Source organism: Carcharodon carcharias, chromosome 31 (assembly GCF_017639515.1).
Source record: "Carcharodon carcharias isolate sCarCar2 chromosome 31, sCarCar2.pri, whole genome shotgun sequence".
NCBI lineage: Eukaryota > Metazoa > Chordata > Chondrichthyes > Lamniformes > Lamnidae > Carcharodon > Carcharodon carcharias.
In genome coordinates, this window is record NC_054497.1 from 11630504 (window position 1) to 11652357 (window position 21854).

Genomic DNA, 21854 nt, shown 5'->3' on the forward strand with positions numbered 1-21854 from the left:
TTTGCACAATTATATACTTTTCCTTTAAGTTTGATGCTATCTTTAACTATTCTAGTTAACCACAGATGGTGTGTCTGTCCCTTGGACTTTTTCTTACTCGTTAGAATGTATCTATTCTGGTTACCCTGAAATTATCCCCTTAAATGTTTGCCACTGCAGCTCTATTGACCTATCTCTTAACTTAATTTGCCAATTCACTTTAGCCAGCTCTGCTTTCATGCCTTCATAATTGCTCTTATTTAAGTTTAAAAACATAGTCTTGGACCCACTCCTATCTCCCCCAAACTGAATGTAAAATTCAATCATATAATGGTTACTGTTACCTGAGATCATGAATTGCACAATACCAGGTTGAGAACAGCCTGCTCTCTGGTTGGCTCCAGAACACACTGTTCCAAGGAACTATCCTGAAAACATTCTATGAACTCCTCATCTAGGCTACCTTTGCCCATCTGACTTTTCCAGTCTATGTAAATTAAAATCTCCCACGATTATTGTCCTGCCTTTCTGACAAACTCCCATTATTTCTTCCTTTATGCTTCATTCCACCATGTGGTTATTATTAGGAGGTCTGTACATGAATCCCACAAGTGACATCTTGCCTTTACCATTTCTCATCTCTAACCAAACCATTTCCACATCTTGGTTTCCTGAACTTAGGTCATCCTCTCTATTGTGCTAAAACCATTATAAACTAACAGAGCCATCCCTCCACCTTTTCCTCTTTTCCTTCCTTCCTAAATGTCCTATACCCTTTAATATTCAGGAATGGCTATCAAATCGTGCTTATTTATTTCTACGTGCGCTCTCAGTTTATCTGTTTTGTTTTGAATGCTGTGTGCTTTCAAATACGGAGCCTTTAATTTAATCCTTTTATTCTTTTTATAATCTCTGGTCTGTTCTGTTGGTTCATTGTTAGATTTGTACTCTCTGCCCCGTCCTGTCACGGTCTGTTTTTCTTTTCTACCTTTAATAATACCTTTCTCTTTTGCCTTGTCTCGACTCTCTGGTGTACCACATCTTCCCAAATTTGTACTCTTGCCCCCACTACTTAGTTTAAAACCCTCTCTACTTCCCTAGTTATGCAATTCACAAGAACACCGGTCCCAACATGATTCAGATGTAGACTGTCCCAACGGTACAATCCCAGTTTTCCCAGTATTGGTGCCAGTGCTTCCCGAACCTGAACCCACGTCTCCCTCAGCAGTCTTTGAGCCACACGTTCACCTCTCTAATCTGATTTCTCCTATGCCAACTTGCATGTGGCTCAGGTAATAGTCCAGAGATTACCTTTGAGGTTCTGCTTCTTAATTTTGTGCCAAGCTCCTTGTACCAACTCTGCAGAACCTCCTTCTTTGTCCTGCCTATGTCATTGGTGCCAACTGGACCACATTGACTGGGTCATGCTCCTCCCACTCAGAGTAGCTTTGGGACTATAGGATTGGTTTCCGTGCTCATTTCTGAATGCTTTTGAGCTTGTTCACCATCCTCATTGTCAAGTCCAGCATTCCAGAGCAGTGCTGGACATTCAACCAGGGGAAATGGTGAGCAAAGAAAGCCCAATTGACTATTCAGTCCAGCCTTCAATTTCCTCAACATGTGGCATTGAAGGGAACTGGAACTGGGGGATAGGATAATTCACAGCAAGTGCCCTATTTAATTATTTATTTATTATTATTACTTAATTAATTGGGCACTTATGTGGGTGATAATAGGGATTCCTTGTTAGGAGAGGGTTCAGCTTTGTCCTGAAAACCTGTCTCCAGACTCCTCTCTGAAAAACTCAGTAATGTTTAGAAGATGGAGCAACTTCTGTCAAAATTCACTCCAGTAAAAGATAACCATTCTGGAAGGAGTTATTTACTTTGTGTAATTAATGGAATACTACATTAATGCCTAAGAAGTTACATACTTTTCCTTGGGGGGGTGGGGGGGCAATGCTCTCCTCCTCACTATTGTCCCCACCCCACAGAGCAGCTGTTCTGTCAATTTATAAGCCCAATACCAGCAGCTCCTCTGTTAATGTATCAATCTGGGTTTAGCCCCATGGTGCTTTTTATACTGAACAGAATTCATCCTTTCCAAAACCGATTGGATCTCCGGTTCTTTCATTCACCCCTATGAATGGGTTCAAACTCTAATGCAGCAACTGGAATTATCCAATGTTTACAAGTTAATTTCAGCAACTTAATAGAGAATTGCAGTGCACCCAATAATCATTAAGCATCAATGTCTTTGAATCCCTCAAAAGTTTCTGCTTGTTTTTGATTTTTGCTATTGTGTGATAATTCATCAATAAGAATACAAGACCATGGGAAGCTGGAGCTGGAGTAGACAATGGAGCCTGTAGTTCATGCTCCGCCATTCAGTGCGATCATGACAGATCTTGGGCTTCAACTCCACTTTCCAACGCGCTTGATTCCGTAAGAGACAAAAACTCCGTCTATCCCAGCCTTAAACGTAACTCAACAATGGAGCCTCAACAAGCCTTCGGGTTGGAGAATTCCAAAGATTCACAACCATTTCAGTGAAGTAATTTCTCTTCAATTCTGTCCTAAATAGCAAAGGATACTGTAGCCTTTGTACCCATCACCAACCATGCTCCCTACAGGTTGTGATACTGAATCAAAGAGTTTCCCATGGAAAGGATCAATCAATAGTTCCCTTGGAACCAGTAACCACAAACCTTCATCAAAGTCTCTAGCTGATTATTTGATGTGATGTCCATCAGGTTGGACAAAGCCCTTTGTGCCCACAGGACATTCACTGCATCTTGGATTCATTTTGACCAGAACAGGTGTAAACACCTGGATACATTTCCTGTTCAGGTGGATCAACTGTGCACATTGGTAGAGTCTCTCCCGAGAGGCTCATGCCTGTAGCATGGTTGATAGTTCCTGATGTGAATCACTGTCACCTCCATCAGACCCATCGAAGCCAGAGTTTAAATCCAAGGAAAAAAATCTCATCACCTAAACCAGGACTGATCCACTTCCATAATGAAACCAGATGTCAACACATGGGATCTTAGAGAAACCGTAACATGAGGGGAAAGATCCAGAGGGAGAGATGTGGACAATTATTTTTAAGCAGCAAGTTGTTACGATCTGGAATGCACTGTCTGAAAGGATGGTGGGAACAGATTCAATAATAACTTTGAATACAGAATTGGATCTATACATGAAAGGGAAAAAATTGCAGGGCTCTTGGGAAAGAGAAGGGGAGTGGCACCAATTAGATAGCTGTCACAAAGAACTGGCAGGGATGGGCCAAATGGCACGCTCCTGTGCTGTTTGAATCTATGATGAGCCAGAATGTTAGACAACATTTGAATCACGTCATTTTTATCAAAATCAAATAAACTTCAGCCACATTGAAAATTGACCATTAAAGGACACATCTAACATACAACATTGACGGGCAGGAAAAGACCAGCTGCTCCATCAGGCCTTGCCCAAAACACACCGCAGCAAATGGAGACGTGTCTGTGGGTGACACTGGATTCAGTGACGTTCACTCCCTCTCATTCTCACATTCCCACTTCTCTGTCCAATGGTTGCTTTGAAAATTCCCTCACGACGACTGATTGCTTTGAATATTGTATCAGCTTCACCGTTCCTGGCAAATAACAAACTTGCCCAGATTGTGAAAAGCCACTTCAGCAAAAGGAACAAATCATTAAATTCAAATCAGAGCGATAAACAACGAGACATTTTCACATTTGAAGAAGGTCAAGGAACCCAAAAGCAGTGACACCATCAAAACAAATCTCCCAAACCTGCCTGCATTCTAAAACTCTGATTGGCTCTGGGTCTCACTCCCTCCCCCACAAACCCTCTCCTTTGTTAATTGGTGCCTGGATTCATGGCAGATTCCTGACTGGCTATTGGGAATTGTCAGTCATCATTGGTGATGTCATTCCCTGTTTGAATGCAGGATGTTCCGCTAGTATAAATACAAGAGTTTGTGAGGGAAGAGGTTAGATTGTTGTTTGAATTTGGTTCTTACCACCAGTGAGATGACTTCCCAAGTGCGTCAGAACTACCACAAGGACTGTGAGGATGCTGTTAACAAGCAGATCAACCTGGAGCTCTATTCCTCCTATGTTTACCTCTCCATGGTGAGATTTGTATTTCTTTTCACTGCATTCTGAAAAGTTGGAATTTCTCCAGTTTAATAAAGTGACTTTATAAACTCTATTTCTTTCCACTTTCTCTGGGGTGAAAGTATCATTGAGCAGTGAATGTTTCCAGTGTGTAATACAGGGTGAAGTGGAGTGAATGGTCTGCTCCTTGTAGCAGCTGCTCTCTATTGAGGGGTTTAATAGATGAAACTAGTTCAGTTACAAACTTAGGCAGCAGCTGATGAGCACAAACCTGGTCAAGTGGTTGTTGGAGCATCTGTGAGGTGGACAGCAATGTGGATAGCATTTATTGAAAGGTGGTCACACTGCAGGTTAAAAGCCCACAGGCAGGAAGAGAATGGGTGACCACCAGGCAGAGCAAGAGGACCAGGCAGGCAGTGCAGGAATCTCCTGTGGCTATTTCCCCACAAAACAGATATACTGCTTTGGATACTGGTTGGGGGGAATGCCACAACAGCCAAATTTGTTGCACTATGGTTGGCTCTGTTACACAGGAGAGGAGTGAAAAGTGTGGGAATGCAAAAGTTATAGTAGATTCAATTGTAAGGGGAATAGATAAGCATTTCTGTGGCCACAAATGAAACTCCAGGATGGCATGCTGCCTCCCTGGTGCTAGGGTCGAGGAGGTCTCCGAGCAGCTACAAGACATTCTGAAGGGGGAGGGTGAACAACCAGTGATCGTGGTACACATTGGTAAAAATGACATGGGTTTTGAAAAAAAAGAGCGAGATCCTAAAAGTAGAATATAGGGAGTTAGGAAGGAAGGTGAAAATTAGGACTTCACAGGTAGTGATCTCAGGATTACTACCAGTGCCACATGCTAGTCAGAGTGGAAATAGTAGGGTATATTGGATGAATACATGGCTGAAGAAATGGTGCGAGGGGGAGAGTTTCAGATTCCTGGGACATTGGGACCGGTTCTGTGGGAGGTGGAACCAGTACAAACTGGACAGGTTACACCTTGGCAGGACTGGGACTGATGTCCAAGGGGGAATATTTGCTAGAGTGGTTGGGGAGGGTTTAATCTAAAATGGCATGTGGATGGGAATCTAGACAAGGAGTCAGAGGTTGGTGGTGGTGGGGGGGGGGGCGGGGGGGGTGGATGTGGAGGAGTTGATGGGGGATCAAGGGCAAGAGCAAAAGGCAGACAGGAATAAGTGATAAGCAGAGAAACCATGTGCAAGAATCAAACAAACAGCGCCCCCGTGAAAAATAGTGGGAACAGGACAAGTAATCTTAAAAAGACAAGCCTTAAGGCTTTGTGCCTTAACGCGAGGAGCATTTGCAATAAAATGGATGGATGAATTAAAAGCGCAAATAGATATAAACAGGTATGATATAGTTGGGATTACGGAGACATGGCTGCAGGGTGACCAGGGATGGGAACTGAACATCCAGGGATATTTAGGAAGGACAGACAAAGGGAAAAGATGGTGGAGTTGCAATGCTGGTTAAAGGGGAAGTGATTGCAATAGTGAGGAAAGATATTAGCTCCGATGTGGAATCTATGGGTAGAGCTGAGAAACACTAAGGGGCAAAAAACGTTAGTCGGTGTTGTATATAGACCCCTAAACTGTAGTGATGTTGGGAATGGCATTAAACAGGAAATTAGACACATGCAATAAAAGGAACATCTGTAATTATGGGTGACTTTAATCTGCATATAGATTGGGGCAAATCAAATTTGTAACAATACTGTAGAGGAGAAATTCCTGGAATGTATGCGGGATGTGTTTCTGGACCAATACGTTGAGGAACCAACTAGAGAACAGGCTATCATTGACTGGGTGATGTGTAATGAGAAAGGAATAATTGGTAATCTAGTTGTGCAAAGCCCCTTAGGGATGAGTGACCATGATGATAGAATTCTTCAAGATGGAGAGTGACATAGTTGATTCTGAGATTAGGATCCTGAATCTTAATAAAGGAAACTACGATGCTATGAGGTGCAAGTTGGCTATGATGGATTCAGAAATGTTACTTAAAGGGATGATGGTGGATAGGCAATGGCAAACATTCAAAGAGCGCATGAGTGAACTGCAGCAATTGTTTATTCCTATCTGGCACAAAAGTAAAACAGGAAAGGTGGCCAAACCATGGCTTACTAAGGGAAATTAGAGATAGTATTAGATGCAAGGAAGAGGCATACAAATTGGCCAGAAAAAAAAAGACCTGAGGATTGGAAGCAGTTTAGAATTCAGCAAAGGAGGACCAAGGGATTGATTAAGAAGGGGAAAATAGAATATGAGAGTAAGCTTGCAGGGAACATAAAAACTGACTGTAAAAGTTTCTATAGGTATGTGAAGAGAAAAAGATTGGCAAAGACAAATGTAGGTCCCTTAGTCTAAAATGAGGGAATTTATAATGGGGAACAAAGAAATGGTTGATCAACTAAATACATAGTTTGAGTCAGTCTTCACAAAGGAGGACACAAATAACATACCAGAAATGTTGGTGAGCACAGGGTTTAGAGAGAGGGAGGAACTGAAGGAAATCAGTATTAGGGAAATGGTGTTGGGGAAATTGATGGGATTGAAGGCTGATAAATCCCCAGGGCCTGATAATCTACATCCCAAAGTCCTTAAGGAAGTGGCTCTAGAAATAGTGGGTACATTAGTGGTCATCTTCTGAGATCCTATAAACTCTGGAACAGTTCCTACAGATTGGAGGGCAGCTAATGTAATCCCACTATTTAAAAAGGGAGGTAGAGAGAAAACAGGGAATTGTAGCCCAGTCAGCCTGATGTTGGTAAAGGGGAAAATTCTAGAGTTCATTATAAAAGATTTAATAGCTGAGCACTTGGAAAACAGTGGCAAAATCAGACAGAGTCAGCATGGATTTATGAAAGGGAAGTCATGCTTGACAAATCTACTGGAATTTTTAGGATGTAACTAGTAGAGTTGACTTAGAACTATATCGCTGTTCCTTCACTGTCGCTGGGTCAAAAGCATGGAAAGCCTTTCCTAACAGCACTGTGGTTATATCTACACCACATGGACTGCAGCGGTTCAAGAGTATGGATCACCACCACCTTCCCAAGGGCATTTGGCAGTGGGCAATAAATGCTGTTTGAGCCAGTGACACCCAGATCCTGTGAAAGAATAAAAAGTAATAAATTTGACCAGATTATGAAAAGCCACTTCAACAAATTTATTATTAAATTGAAATGAGAACGTTAAACAGCAAGATAATTTCAGATTTGATGCAGTGACATCATTGATAATGTCATAAACCTGTCTGTATTCCAAAGTTCAGATTGGCTCTGGGTAACCCCACCCCCCTCCTTTGTAAATTGATGCCTGGATTCATGGCAGATTCCTGACTGGCTATTGGGAATTGTCAATCATCATTGGTGATGTCGTTCCCTGTTTGAATGCAGGATGTCCCAGTCGCATAAATATAAGAGCTTGCGTTAGAGAGGATCGGTTCAATAGTAATATTGAAAATGAATTCCCAAGTGTGTCAGAACTATAAGGACTGAGGATGCTGTTAACAAGCAGATCAACTTGGAGTTTTCTTCCTCCTTTGTTTACCTCTCCATGGTGAGTTTTGGGGTCCTACTCCCAAATTAAGAATTGAACTCTGAGCAGGTAGAATTTCTCTAGGTTAATGAATTAGCTTTAGAATGTATCTCTACTCAGGCTAAGTGCAATGAAAACTCTGTAGTTGTGTTCTAATTTGAACATTTTAAATCTGAAACTTTAAATTCAGGGTTTCATGAAGTTAGAACCATTGGAAAGTTAAAGCACAAAAGGAGGCCATTCAGCCCATCTTGTCCATGCCAACCTGAGGACACCCAGGTGCCCTTTCTAATCCCATCTTCCTGCACCCAGCCCATAGCCCTGCAGCTTACAGTACTTAAGGTGCAGATCCAGGGACTTTTAAAGAGGTTCTGTCTCTACCACCAACTTAGGCAGCAAATTCCAGACACCCACTACCCTCTGCATAAAAAAGTTCTTCCTCATGTCCCCCCTACACCTTCTGCCACTTATCTTGAAGCTATGTCCCCTGATTCTAGAATTCTCCACCAAGGGAAACAATTTTATCCTGTCCACTATCTATTCCCTCAATTTTGTACACCTCAATCGTCACCTCTCAGCCTCCTTTGTTCTAAGGAAAATAACCCCAACCTATCCAATCTCTCCTCATAGCTACACTTTTCTAACCCTAGCAACATTCTTGTAAACCTCCTCTGCACTCTCTCCAGAGCTATTACGTCCTTCCTGTAATGTGACCAGAACTGCACACAATACTCTTGTTGTGGCCTCACTAGTGTTTTATACAATTCCAACATTATATCCTTACTTTTATATTCTATACCTCTGCCAATGAAGGAGAGCATTCCATATGCCTTCTTTACAACCTTGTCTACTTGAACTGCTGCCTTCAGGGACCTGTGTACCTGTATGCCAATATCTCTCATTTCATCCACCCCTCTTAGTTTATTCCATTTATTGTGTAATCCCTGTAACTGTTTGACCTCCCTAAATGTATGACCTCACTTCTATGTTAAAATCCATCTGCCACTTTACCGCCCACTCCACCAACCCATCTATCGTTTGAGATTATGGCTTTCCTCTACATTATCCACTACTCGGCCAATCTTTGTGTCATCTGCAAATTTCCCAATCATGCCCCCCACATTCACGTCCAAATCGTTAATATATAACAAACAGCAAGGGTCCCAACACCGAGCCCCTGTGGAACACCACTTGAAACAATTTTCCATTCACGAGGGCATCCATCAACCATTACCCTTTGTTTCCTGTTACAAAGCCAACCTTTTATCCAGTTTGCAACATTACCCTGAATCCCATTGGCTTTTACTTTCCTGACAAATCTGCCATGTGGGACCTTGTCAAATGCCTTGCTAAAATCCATGTACACAGCATCCACTGCACTACCTTCATCAACCCTTCTTGTCACTTCCTCAAAGAGTTCAATCAAATTTGTGATTGAAGACCTTCCTTTAACAAACCTATGCTGACCATCCCTGACTAGCCTATGCTTTTCCACATGACAGTTAGTCCTATCTCAGGATTAATTCTACTAATTTGCTCACCACCCATGTAAGACTAACTGGCCTATAATGGTTTGGCATTTCCTTTGATCCTTTTTAAACAATGGAACTACGTTTGCATTTCTCCAGTCCTCTGGTACCTCCCCCATATCTAGTGAAGATTGGAAAATCATCCTCAGAGCATCTGCTATCTCCTCCCCGACTTCCTTCAGCATCCTTGGAAACAATCCATCTGGCCCTGGTGACTTATCAACTTAAGGTTTTCAACCCTTCAAGTACTTCCTCTCTTTATGACGATCCTGTCCAATATCAGTGTTCCTCCTGGGCTACAATATCTACATCCTCCCTTTTTGTAAACACAGACAAAACTTTCATTGAAAACCCTTACTATAGCTTCTGTATTTACACAAGTTTCCATCTTCATCTCTAATAGGTCCCACTTTTTCCTTAACCAACCTTTTAGCATTAATGTATTGGTAAAACATCTTTGGGTTACCTTTAACTTTACTTGCTAATTGTTTTCACACTATCCGATTTCCTTTTTTTTTTACTTAATCTCTGCACTTACTATTTGTCTAGGCTACGTGTAGTGCTTAGCTCTTTGTGCCTATCGTATGCTTTCTTCTTCTGATTGATCTTCCCCTGTATTCCTCTAGATTTGGTAGTACCACTATTTTTGTGGGGGGTTGGGGGGGGGGGGTGTGGTGTGCGGGGACATGTCTACTTTGTACAATTAGGATCTCGCTTTAGTGCTTACCACTGGTTTTCCACTGTTTTGAGGATTCCTCTTCAAATCCATAAACCTGGTCATCTTTAAATTTAAATTGCTTCCAATCAAGTTAATTGGTTGACTGGTTAATGAAACACTAGCAGTTGTGGTCAGCTCTTTCACAATCACTGAGTAGTGAGTGAATCCTCTTGTGCTGAACTCGTACCTCAGACTGGATCCTTAACATGAAGCAAGAATTCAAAATATTAAACTATGGAATTTGAAAGATTTTCATATGGCTGGTATTAAGCTCCATTTGGGCTGGTATGAGTTGGCTATAGATGAGATCTAACCTGACCATTTGTGTCTCTGCAGTCCTCTTACTTTAACCAGGATGATGTTGCCCTGCGTCACTTTGCTGAGTTCTTCAAGGAGCAGTCACATGAGGAACAGGAACACACTGAGAAACTAATGGAATTCCAGAATAAACGTGGAGGCCAGATCATCCTGAAGGACATTAAGGTATCCTTTCTGACAAAGGATAAGCTTCTTTGACTTGTGTTGGTGATGGGCTTAGGAGAAAGCTTAAATTTCAAGTCTAAAACAGCAATCCCTTTGCAAATAAAACTCTGAATCTAGAATTGATAGTCCATTAATGTTTCATGTCCATCTTCTCTAAGTGAGATTGTCTTCATTGATTCACTTGCTTAGAGGTGGTCTTTGTTTCAGGATAGTCTTTGTTTTAGAGAAAAAAAAAGTGTGTTTGTGCTGTTGCCTTTAATTTAAATCGCTAATAGGGACTAGACTATTCCCTTTCACTCACTGCTTTGCACAGTCTCCATTGCTTTAGACAGGAACCCTTGAGGTTGTTGCAATCTTCAATTCACTTCAAGTAATTTGTTTTTTCCAGAAACCAGAGCAGTTTGATTGGGGCAATGGTCTGGAGGCAATGCAGAGAGCTCTGCAGATGGAGAAGAATGTGAACCAGAGTCTGCTGGATCTGCACAAGCTCTCCTCTGAGAACACTGACCCTCATGTAAGTTGCTGGGTTTTTTTTTTAATACTATGAATCATGTTTTTTTTTTAATCTCTAAAGAATTGAAGCTGATATTGGAATCTGCCCTTCATTGGTTGAACTCCATATGAGTGTTTCTTTTACTTAGTCTGACATTGACACTGGATATGGATTACTAAATTGCTTCCAGGGTATTTGTCTAAGCCTTCACCTTTTGAGAAATTCTATCCCATATTGATGAAACTATGACTCACCACGTGCAACAATCTTCAGCCAGAAGTGTCAAGTGGATGATCCATCTCACCTGAGGTCCCCAGCATCATAAATACCAGTCTTCAGACAATTTTATTCACTCCGTGATATCAAGAAATGGCTGAAGGCACTGGATATTGCACAGGCTATTGGCTCTTGCAATAATACTGAAGACCTGTGCTCCAGAACTTGCTGCACTGCTAGCCAAGCTGTTCCAGTACAGCTCCAACACAGGCATCTACCCAGCTATGTGGAATATTGCCTAGTCCGGTATGCAAAAACACAGATGAATCCAACCAATTACTGCCTCATCAGTAAAGTGATGGAAGAGGTCATCAAAAGTGCTATGAAATGGCACTTGCTCATCATAACCTGTTCACTGACTCTCAGTTTGGGTTCTGCCAGGGTCACTCAGCTCCTTACCTCATTACAGTCTTGGTTCAAACATGAAAGAGCTGAACTCCTGAGGTGAGAGCGACTGCACTTGACATCAAGGCAGCATTTGACTGAGTGTAGCATTGAGGAGCCTTAATTGGAATCTGGGTGGGGAAATTGCCACTGGTTGGAGCCATACCTAGCACAAATGAAGATGGTTGTGGTTGTTGGAGGTCAGTCATCTCAGTCCCAGGGCATCGCTGCAGGAGTTCCTCAGGGTAGTGTCCTCGGCCCAACCATCTTCAGCTGCTTAATCAATGACCTTCCTTCCATCATAAAGGTCAGAAGTGAGGAAGTTTGCTTGTTCAGCACCATTTGTGACTCCTCAGCTACTGAAATGGTTCATGTCCAGGTCTTGCTGCATTTGTACAATATCCAGGTTTCAGCTGATGAGTAACATTTGTGCCACATGCCAGGCAATCTCACTTAATCTAACCATCACCTCTTGACATTCAATGGCATCACCATCATTGAACCGCCACCCCCCCCCCCCCCCCCCCCCCCCCCCCCCCCCCCCAACTATCAACACCCTGGGGGCTACTATTGTCCAGAAACTGGACTAGCCATAGAAACACCATGGGTACAGACCAGGTAAGACTAGGAATCCTGCAGTGACTCCCAAAACCTGCCCATAAATCAACAAGGCACAAGTCTGGAGTGATGGATACTCTCCCCTTGCCTGGATGAGTGCAGCTCTATCAATACAAGAAGCTGAATAGCATCTAGGCCAAAGCAGCTAGCTTGATTGGCACCCCTCTCTCAAACATTCACTCCCTCCATCACCACACAGTGGCAGCAGTGTGTACTGCAGGAACTCACCAAGCCTCAGACAGCATCTTCCAAATCACCTCCATCTAGAAGGACACAAGGGTAGCAGATAGATGGGACCACCTGGAAGTTCTCCCCCTGCACCACTCTCCATCCTGACTTGGAAATGTATCGTCAATCCTGGAACTCTCCCTAACTGTAGTGGTTGTACCTAAACCACAGACTCCAGCAGCTCACCACCTTCAGGGAAATTGGGGATGGGCAGTAATTGCTGGTCAGTGATGCCCACATCCAAGAATGAATAAATGAATAAAGAGAATTCTGGTCTTCTCTGGCTAACTGTATATATCATCCATGTGCATTACTTCAGAAGAACCTCACTTTTGTTGGCTCAAACATTGCTCATTAATTTCTCTTCGGTTTTCTTGTTTCCAGCTTTGTTACTTCCTGGAGACTCATTACTTGGATGAGCAAGTGAAGATGATCAAGAAGCTTGGAGATTACATCACCAACCTGAAGAGACTGGGAGTCCCTGAGAAAGGCATGGGAGAGTACCTGTTTGACAAGCTCACTCTGCATTAACTGGGATTCTAGAATCATCCTCCATAGTGAAAATAAATTGATCAATTTTACTGTTTTGTGCTCAATTCCCATTCTGTTATTGCTGTATTTGAAAATATTTATCATTGAGCTAATTATCTTTCCATAATTTAGTGGCTGATTTGCTGCTTCACCTGAAGATTCCTAGCTCTAACATCTGAGCCCAACGTGCCTTTTAAATTTCCTCCTTCCCAGCTCAGCTTCCTAAATTCAATTTAACCCCCCAGGATAGTCACAATCAAAGATGCAATTAAACTAAGTAGTTTGTAGGAGATTACTGGAGCTGTAATTTCTCTTCCAGCTGCTGTAGTGAGGAAGGGGTAATTGATTTGCACTTAACCTTCCGGAGAGTATCCCCTTAGGAAAAAGGAGGGTAGATGGGTAAAGTGGAGGCATTGTGATGTAAATGGTTACAGTGGACTGGGGGGGGCAGGGTGTAGGTGGAAGAGCCACAGAGCAAGGGTCAACTGTATCTGTTGCATGGTACTACTTCAGATAGAAGTTGATATTCCCTCGTGTATCCTGGCCAATATTTATTCAGAGCCAACTTAACAGAACAGGTTCTGGTAATTTAGCAGCTATCTTACTAGATTAAATTGTGACTCCAGCCAATTCAACACTTAGTGATGCTTGGGACATCAAGGTCAAAAGAGTTCTGCATTTCATTTGAAGAACCTTACATGAGGGTCAGTGTTCCCAGAGGAGAGCTTGTGCAGATCCAGCAGACTGGTTCACAATCTTCTCCATCTGCAGAGCTCTCTGCATTCTCTCCAGACCATTGCTCCACTCAGCCTGCTCTGGTTTCTGGAGTTTTGGGAAATGGAAGGAAATCCCATTAGCAAATAGCGTTACTGGATTAAATAGCTAAAAACACAAATCATATTCACATCAATATCTGCTAGAGAATCCAAAAAACTAAACCTAGCTAAAGCCAGTTACACCTTTGCTTGTACATCTTCTGCCTTAGGGCTCACCATCTTCAAGTTAGCTTCCAGTGACAGCTCCAATCCTTGTATTCATCCCCATACTCACCCATTATCTTCTATCCCACACTTCACCTCCCTGTCAATTATGACTGAGCTCAGTATACAGCCCAGTTTAGCATTGCTTCCATCCACATTCCCCATTTTACTTTAGCTGCCTTCTGGTTTATCCAGTTTCATACCACTTCCAATTCCATGCACTTCAATTTTAGCTAGAAATTTCCCCAACTCTAAAAAAAAAAATCCATCTACGAAGCATTCATCAATTCTCCTCTAGATTGAGAAAATCTATTCACAAAAGGCAATTAATTCACATCGTCCCCCAAAGTTTATTAAAATCAGCCTTGACATCCTCCAGGATGATCCGGCCTCCGCGTTTATTCTGGAATTTCATCAGTTTCTCAGCGCGTTCCCGTTCCTCATGTGACTGCTCCTTGAAGAACTCAGCAAAGTGACGCAGGGCAACATCATCCTGGTCAAAGTAAAAGGACTGCAGGGAGAGACAAAGCAGAAGGGAGTCACATCAGGCAGCTGTTATCCATTGACAATGCAAAAATAGTACCAATATGGTAGATAAGTTACCCATTCTCTATCTTAATACTTTGTTTTTAAGCTGTAAGCCCCTTTTAATTGAAAGCAATGTTTTCTTGCTAAAGAATTTGTTTCATTATAGGATTATGTTGAAGGACCCTGGAATAAACAAGGCACCTGGTTGTATTAGAAGACGTGAGTGAGCAGTAATATTTCTTGGAAGTAGTAGTGATCTCAGCTATGAACCTGCAGTTGGGTAAAGAAGCAACTTGAAGTTAAAGAACAAAACCGTTTGTTTTCAGCAGTTTAATATTGTCACTAGCAAGAGCAGGGATCCAGCTTCAGGAATATCAGACAGTTGTCAGCATTTTACTCAATTAGAAAATGAGAAAAAAACTGGTCAGAACCAATGTTTTACTAATTAGTTACCTAATTTTACCTAAATTTGTTTCCAACCAAGTTAGAAAAGTTGACCAGGTTTATGAATATTGAGTTACAAACTTACAACACCAGAGAGCAAAACTACTATGACAGAGGGAAACACAGTCTGTTTAAATGGGGTCTGCTACATGTTAGCATTCATCAGATGAAGTTGAGACAGATAGAGAGACATAAAAAGCCAATTCATTGACCTAGGAAAGCTCTGCTTAGGACACAATGATATCACAATCTTAATTTGAAATAGGATCCCAAAACCATAAATCTCACCATGGAGAGGTAAACATAGGAGGAATAGAGCTCCAGGTTGATCTGCTTGTTAACAGCATCCTCACAGTCCTGGTGGTAGTTCTGACACACCTGGGAGGCCCTCAACTTTTACAGTTGATAGAAACCCAGCTCAAACACCAACAACCTGACCTCTTCCCTCACAAACTCTTGTATTTACTGCACTGGAATATCCTGCATTCAAACAGGGAATGACAATGATGATTGACAATTCCGGATAGCCAATCAGGAATCTGCCATGAATCCAGGCACCATTTAACAAAGGAGAGTGGGTGGAGTGAGATACCCAGAGCCAATTAGAGCCTTGGAATGCAGGCACTTTTGGATGATTATTCTGTGATTACAATATAGGAACAGGAGGAGGCCATTCCACCCTCCAGTCTGTTCCACCATTCAATTATCTCATGACTGGTCTGTGACTTAAAGCCATTTGTCCACCTTGGTTCCATGTGCCTCATAGCCTTAGCTAACAAAACCTATAATCTGTTTTGAAACGTTTATTTGATCCAAACATTTTTATGGGGGGGGACTGTTCCAAACTTTCATTCTCCTTTATGTGAATGAATGTTTCCTAATATCAGCCCCGAACTTAAACTTAAGATTATCGCCCCTGTTCTATAGGAAATAATTTCTCTCTATTGACCTAATCAATTCTATCAATCATCATCAACACCACAATTATAATCATCCAATAATCTTTTATTCTCAAGGAATTGCAAGACTAGTCTATGCAAACTGTCCTCATCATTTAACCTTTTTAGCCCTGGTATCATTCTGGTGAATCTGTGCGCCATCTCCTCCAAGGCTGATATATCAGAACTGAGCAAAGTACTACAGATGTGTTCCAATCAGAGATTTATATAACTGTAGCAAAAACCTCCATCCCTTTCTATTCCAGGACCCTTGTGATGAAAACTAACATTCTATTAGCTTTTTGAACTAATTTTTATACCTGTGCATGAGGTTTTAGTAATTTCTGTATGTGGACCCCTTAATCGTTCCTCAGTTCCTAACTATTTAGAAAACACACTGATTTATCTTTCTTGGTCCAAAGCGGATGATCTCGCTCTTCTTCACACTGAACTTCATCCACCAGGGTTTTACCTACTCACTTAATCTATCCAAGTGACATTGCAACTTTCTGTTCCCATCTGCATGACTTATTGTACCCCCGAACTTAGTGTTGACAGCAATCACGGATATTCAGTTCTCTAACCCTTCATTGATGTCATATAGAAATTTAATGAAAAGCTGAGGCCCCAGTACAGATCCTGGGGAAGAAAAACTAATCACATCTCGACAATCTTGGCCATTATCCCTGCTCTCTCTCCCACCCCCTCACCAATTTCCCTACCATATCTAGAGGTTACACCGGATTCCATTTTTCCCAATAATCTCTGACATGGACCCTTTTCAATGAAGTATTCAATATTGGTTTTATTGAATTTACTCCAAGGCCCCCTTGTTCAGAGGGAATTTAATTTTTTTTTAAATATAAAGAGTCAGCCACATTGCTGTGGGTCTGGAGTCACACACAGGCCAGACCAGGTGAGGACAGCAGATTTCCTTCCCTAAAAGACATTAGGAACCAAATGGTTTTTACTACAATTGACAATAGTCTCATAGTCAGCATTAGACTTTTAATTCCAGATATGTATTGAATGCAAATTCCACCATCTGCCATAGTGGGATTCAAACCAGGGTCCCCAGGGCATTACCCTGAGTCCCTGGATTACCAGCTCAGTGACAATGTCACTATGCCACCACCAAGTAATTTCAGATGGTATCAAATATAATTGGATCTACATTAACCAATCACTTGGAGATTGGACAGACAATTTGACAGGATTGGGTTGGTGGTATTCCAGGATACCAGAATTCAGAATGTTGACTGGAATAGTCTCAGAGATTGACCTGCAGACCATCCACCCCAGTCTCAAAAATCAATGATAATTGGGAGGTAGGTTTGGAGGAAATTTTCAAACAGAACTCTTGCTTTGTCACTGAAACACAATGTGTACTATTACAACTGTGAAATTTAAAGGCCACGTTTAGTGTGTATGATTTTTAATTTCTACAAACCAAGAAACAATTTTTTTTGCCTGAAATATCAACTGTTTGGGTTTTATTGATTAATGGAGATACCCCAAGCATCTCCAATGTTTAACATGACAAGTTGATAAGTATTGCCTTTGAGGAATAAGCATGGGGGAGGGGCCATTAAACACATGACAACTGCCACACTCAGTTGTTCAGTGTTGATTGTTTGTGATTAGTTAAACCTGGGTGTGGTCATTTAGGGAAATCTGTATAGTGGTAATGTCACTGGACTAGTTACCCAGAACCCAAGGCTAATGATCTGGGGGATACTATCCCACCACAATAGCAGATGGAATTTGAATTTAATTTAAAAAAAATTTAAAAGCTAGTCCCAGTAATGGTGACCACCATGACACTAATCAATTGTTGTTAAAAACCCATGTGAATCCAGACCCACAGCATGTGCTTGACTCAACTGGTAGAGAAGCCACTCAGTTCAAGGGCAATTAGGGATAGGCAACTAATGCTGCTCTTGCCAGTGGCGCATCAGAGAAGAGAGAGAACAGAGAGAGTGGATTCAATAAAACTCCTAGTCCAGACACAAGCTGATATATCATTGCTTCTGAGGTGCAAACAATCCATCCAAAGGCAGAATCCAAAAAAGGTGATCAATGCTGTATTATATACACAGGCCAAAACCTGGTCAAAGAAAGAGGACTGCAGGTAGACAAAATGGAAAGGAAGAATTCAGGTTAGGTGCAGATCATGTCCATGGTCAACTTGGTAGGTGACCATATTGAATTTAAAATCATTAATTCCACTCATTTAAAAAAAAAGTGTTGGTTGTTTCAACACTCAGCCCCTGCTTAATGCAATAGCTGAACATCCCCATCCCTTTCAAAGCATTGATTTTAAAAGTTAGAAGAGAAATCTTTCAAGTTCAGTCTAATAAAACAATTCAGTCTCAAAAGAAAGCTCAGTACAACAGGATTTACTTATTTAGAATGAGGAGGGAGAAAAGCACTCATCTTAAATAGTCAATTTTGCACTAGTCACCTGATTAAGTTTAATTGTTATTAATAACCAGATTCATGCACCTTCAAGATAAACCCTCTGCTGGAAGCTTCATGGAGTCCTGGAGATAGTTTCAAACAAAGTTTAGAACTGGATGAAGCTATTACAGAGCAGGAGACAGTCTGTTAACAAGACCTTCAACAAATGTCTCACTCCATAACATTCACTGGGAACATTCTAAGCCCAATTCATTGACCTAGAGAAATCCCACCTGCCCAGAATACAACCAAATCACTCTTCATTTTAAAATCATACCCCAAATACACAAAGCTCACCATGGAGAGCTAAACATAGGAGGAAGAGAGCTCCAGGTTGGTCTGCTTGTTAACATCATCCTCAGTCCTTATAATAGTTCTGACACACTTGGGAAGTCATCTTCAATTCTACTGGTAACAAGGGCCAAGTTCAAACAACAATATGACCTTATCCTGCACAAACTCATTTATACTCCTGGGACATCCTGCATTCAAACAGGGAATTACATCACCAATGATGACTAACAATCTTTGATAGGCAATAATCTATCACGTGAAACCAATTAAACCAAATCAACAAAATGAGGTCAAATCAAGCACAGCCCCTAATTCAGGTCAGCTGTAAAACTAAAGACAAAATTTAAAGGAAACTTACAACTTCAAACCAAAATGTGATTAAAGGGGTCAACAAAACACCCCAGTCCCTGCGGTGCCCACCGGGCACGGAAGGCCTCGAGAGTGCCAGCAGACACCGCGTGCTCCCTCTCCAGGGACATCCGGCCGCGAACGTAGCCGCGGAAGAGGGACAAACAATCGGGCGGGATTCCCCCGTCGATCGCCCGCTGCCTGGACCTGTTAATGGTTGATAGGCAATCAGGAATCTGCCATGAATCCTGACACTAATAAGAAGGGGTGGGGTATGGTTCCCAGAGCCAATCAGAACTTTGGGGTGTAGGCAGATTTGGATGATTTTTCTGTGATTGCAATATAGGAAGAGGCCATTGAGCCCCAGTCTGTTCACCATTCAATCATATCCTGGCTGGTCTGAATTTTAAAGCCATTTGTTCACCTTGGCTCCATATGCCTTCATATTCTCAAAGGACTGCAAGACTATTCTGTACAAACTGTCCTTCTAATTTCACCCCATTAGACCTGGTATCATTCTGGTGAATCTGTGCAGCACTCCCTCCAAAGCCAATATATCAGAACTGAGCACAGTGTTCCAGATGTTCCCTCACTCACACTTTATACAACTGTAGAAAGCATCCACCCTTTATATTCCAAGCCCCTTGAGAAGACTAATGTTCTATTTCCATTATAATTTAGTTTTGTTATGGTCCACTAGATTTTAGGAATTGCTGTAATTGATCCTTAATCTCTCTGCTCCTCATTCCTACATGGACCCCAACTCTTTCTCCACAGCTCCCAGCTCCTCACCATTTAGTAAACATTCTGATTTATCTTTCTGGATTCAAAGTAGATGACCTCACATTGAAGTCCCTCTGTGCCACAGTTTTTCCCACTCACTTTATCAATGTCCTCTGCAACCTCCCTCTCCTATCTGCACTATTTACTGTGCCACCTAACTTGTGATCAGGAAACTTGAATATATGGCTCCCTATTTATTTCTCTATGCCATTTATAAAGACAATGAGACATGGAGGCCTCTGCACAGATCCCAGGGGAGATAACTAGTTCCATCCTGCCAATTTGAGTGCACACCCATTGTGCCTACTCTCTTCTTCCTATATCTTAACTAACTTCCAGCAACGTCTGATGGTTGCATCCAATTGCGACAGCCTTAATAATCTATGGCATGGAACTTTGATCATCTTCATTTGCTCATCCTAGTAGTGAGTCTCCAGGAAGTCACAAAGCTGAAAACAAGACAATAGGAGAGAAATTAGAGAAATGAGGGGATCTTTCCTGGATGAAAATTCTATTTGCATTGGGAGGATAGAAAAAGTACTGCACATGGGTGATGTGGGTAACTCTGGCTAAAGTGTGCACAAGCAGCAAGGTCACAATTCCATTAAACTGGGAGTGTGCCTCAAGGAACATGGAGGTCTCAATCCAAATGCTCTGGGAGCTGCTTTTGCTCGGCCTGGACCACAAAGCGTCTTTTTAAAATAGAAACAATCTACAGTCTGCAAATGTGATACATATATGCAGTTCTAGAGTGAAGGGCAGATTCCAATATCAGCTGCAACATCAGGAACTTACATGAGGGTCAGTGTTCCCAGAGGAGAGCTTGTGCAGATCCAGCAGACTCTGGTTGACATTCTTCTCCATCTGCAGAGCTCTCTGCATTGCCTTCAGACTCAGCCTGCTCTGGTTTCTGAAAGGGGAAAGGCAGACAGTTCATTTACAATTGAAATCAATCTAGTCTAGTTTATTTAAAGATGCAAATATTCCCTTTACACCCATGCTTACCTACTTAACATTTCAACCCCAGCTTATCTTCTGTTACATCAAAGCCTTCAGACCAGCTGCCTTTAACTCAATTAAATCACACACAGACATAGACCCCACTATTACTCTACAATAAATTCCATTAACAAGTATTATATATTCATGACAGTGGGTGGGGTCCAAAGCACATCCATAATAAAAATTTCCACAATGTTGATCGCAAAGGAATGAAAGAGGACAAGTTACATTAGACACTTGATAAAACGAACCAACGAACTGGAAAATGGGATGTGCATCAGTGCAGAGTTTCAAACTGAACTCTTCACTAAACTGCGATGTGGAGTTTTAACCCCATCAAATCTGAGCTGCCAAATCCTGTGTTTTGCCTCTTCCACAAGTCTCAAGTTTGAAACTGTAGCATGAGGAAAGATTTTATACCCGCAATGTAGTGTGTTTGGCTACCTGCCCCAAGTATTTCTGCATTTGCTCACCCAAGATTCTAAGTACATCTCTTGGAGAAGAGAGGTGCAGGCAACAGCTGAACAAATGCCCACCAGCCCATACATGGTCAATCTTTGATTCTATAGCAACTTGACCTCCCAACCCCCACCAAAAAAAGAGTGGTTTGTGATAGTCTAGTATAAAATACCTCATATCCCACATGTTTTACAAAATGCAAGTCTGAAGCAGAGACTCTCCAGATTGAGGAGAAAATAAAAACAAATGAATGCAGTAATTGTCTCCTTTCCCAGTTTCACCTGCAGCTGCTAGAAACCCCCTTTGCAGCAGGAATTGAGAAAACACAGTTGCAGCAATTGCTTCCTTCAGAAATTCCCAGCAAGCTTTTTAGTGATGAGCAGAAGTCAGTAAACTAGCCTGGGCAGGCATTGGATCAAATCTAGGAATTCTTTTGAGTACAAACCTGTTTCCATCTGTTTCAGATGAAGTTACATAGTTTTGTAGTTTGCCATTGTGAGATTTGAACTCTTGATAATCTTTAAAATGAAAACAGTTAAACCAAATCAACAAAATTGGGATAAATCAGGCACAGCCCCTAATTCAGGTCAGCTGTAAAACCAAGGACAACCCAGTACCATAACCACTTGGCTATTTAGGCCAAGCAAATATCACCATGTTCAATGTAACTTTTTTGAGTACAAACCTGTTTCC

At 41.8% G+C, this 21854-nt stretch overlaps 1 protein-coding gene and 1 pseudogene across 1 annotated transcript; one reads left to right on the forward strand and one right to left on the reverse strand.

Moving 5' to 3' along the window:
- Nucleotides 1-4006: 4006 nt before the first annotated feature.
- Nucleotides 4007-12925, forward strand: LOC121271571 (ferritin, higher subunit-like). Its single transcript, XM_041177580.1, has 4 exons — nucleotides 4007-4120; nucleotides 10249-10395; nucleotides 10784-10909; nucleotides 12779-12925. The coding sequence occupies exons 1-4, from the start codon at nucleotides 4019-4021 to the stop codon at nucleotides 12923-12925; spliced, it is 522 nt and encodes a 173-aa protein (XP_041033514.1). The 5' UTR covers nucleotides 4007-4018.
- Nucleotides 12926-13605: 680 nt separating this feature from the next.
- LOC121271509 lies at nucleotides 13606-21347 on the reverse strand (annotated as a pseudogene).
- Between the last annotated feature and the right edge of the window lie 507 nt (nucleotides 21348-21854).

Coding starts and splice junctions, on each gene's coding strand:
- LOC121271571 (XM_041177580.1), top strand. CDS start 4,019: ATGACTTCCCAAGTGCGTCAGAACTACCACAAGGACTGTGAGGATGCT. Junction 4,121..10,248: donor CCTATGTTTACCTCTCCATG/GTGAGATTTGTA, acceptor GTGTCTCTGCAG/TCCTCTTACTTTAACCAGGA. Junction 10,910..12,778: donor CTGAGAACACTGACCCTCAT/GTAAGTTGCTGG, acceptor TCTTGTTTCCAG/CTTTGTTACTTCCTGGAGAC.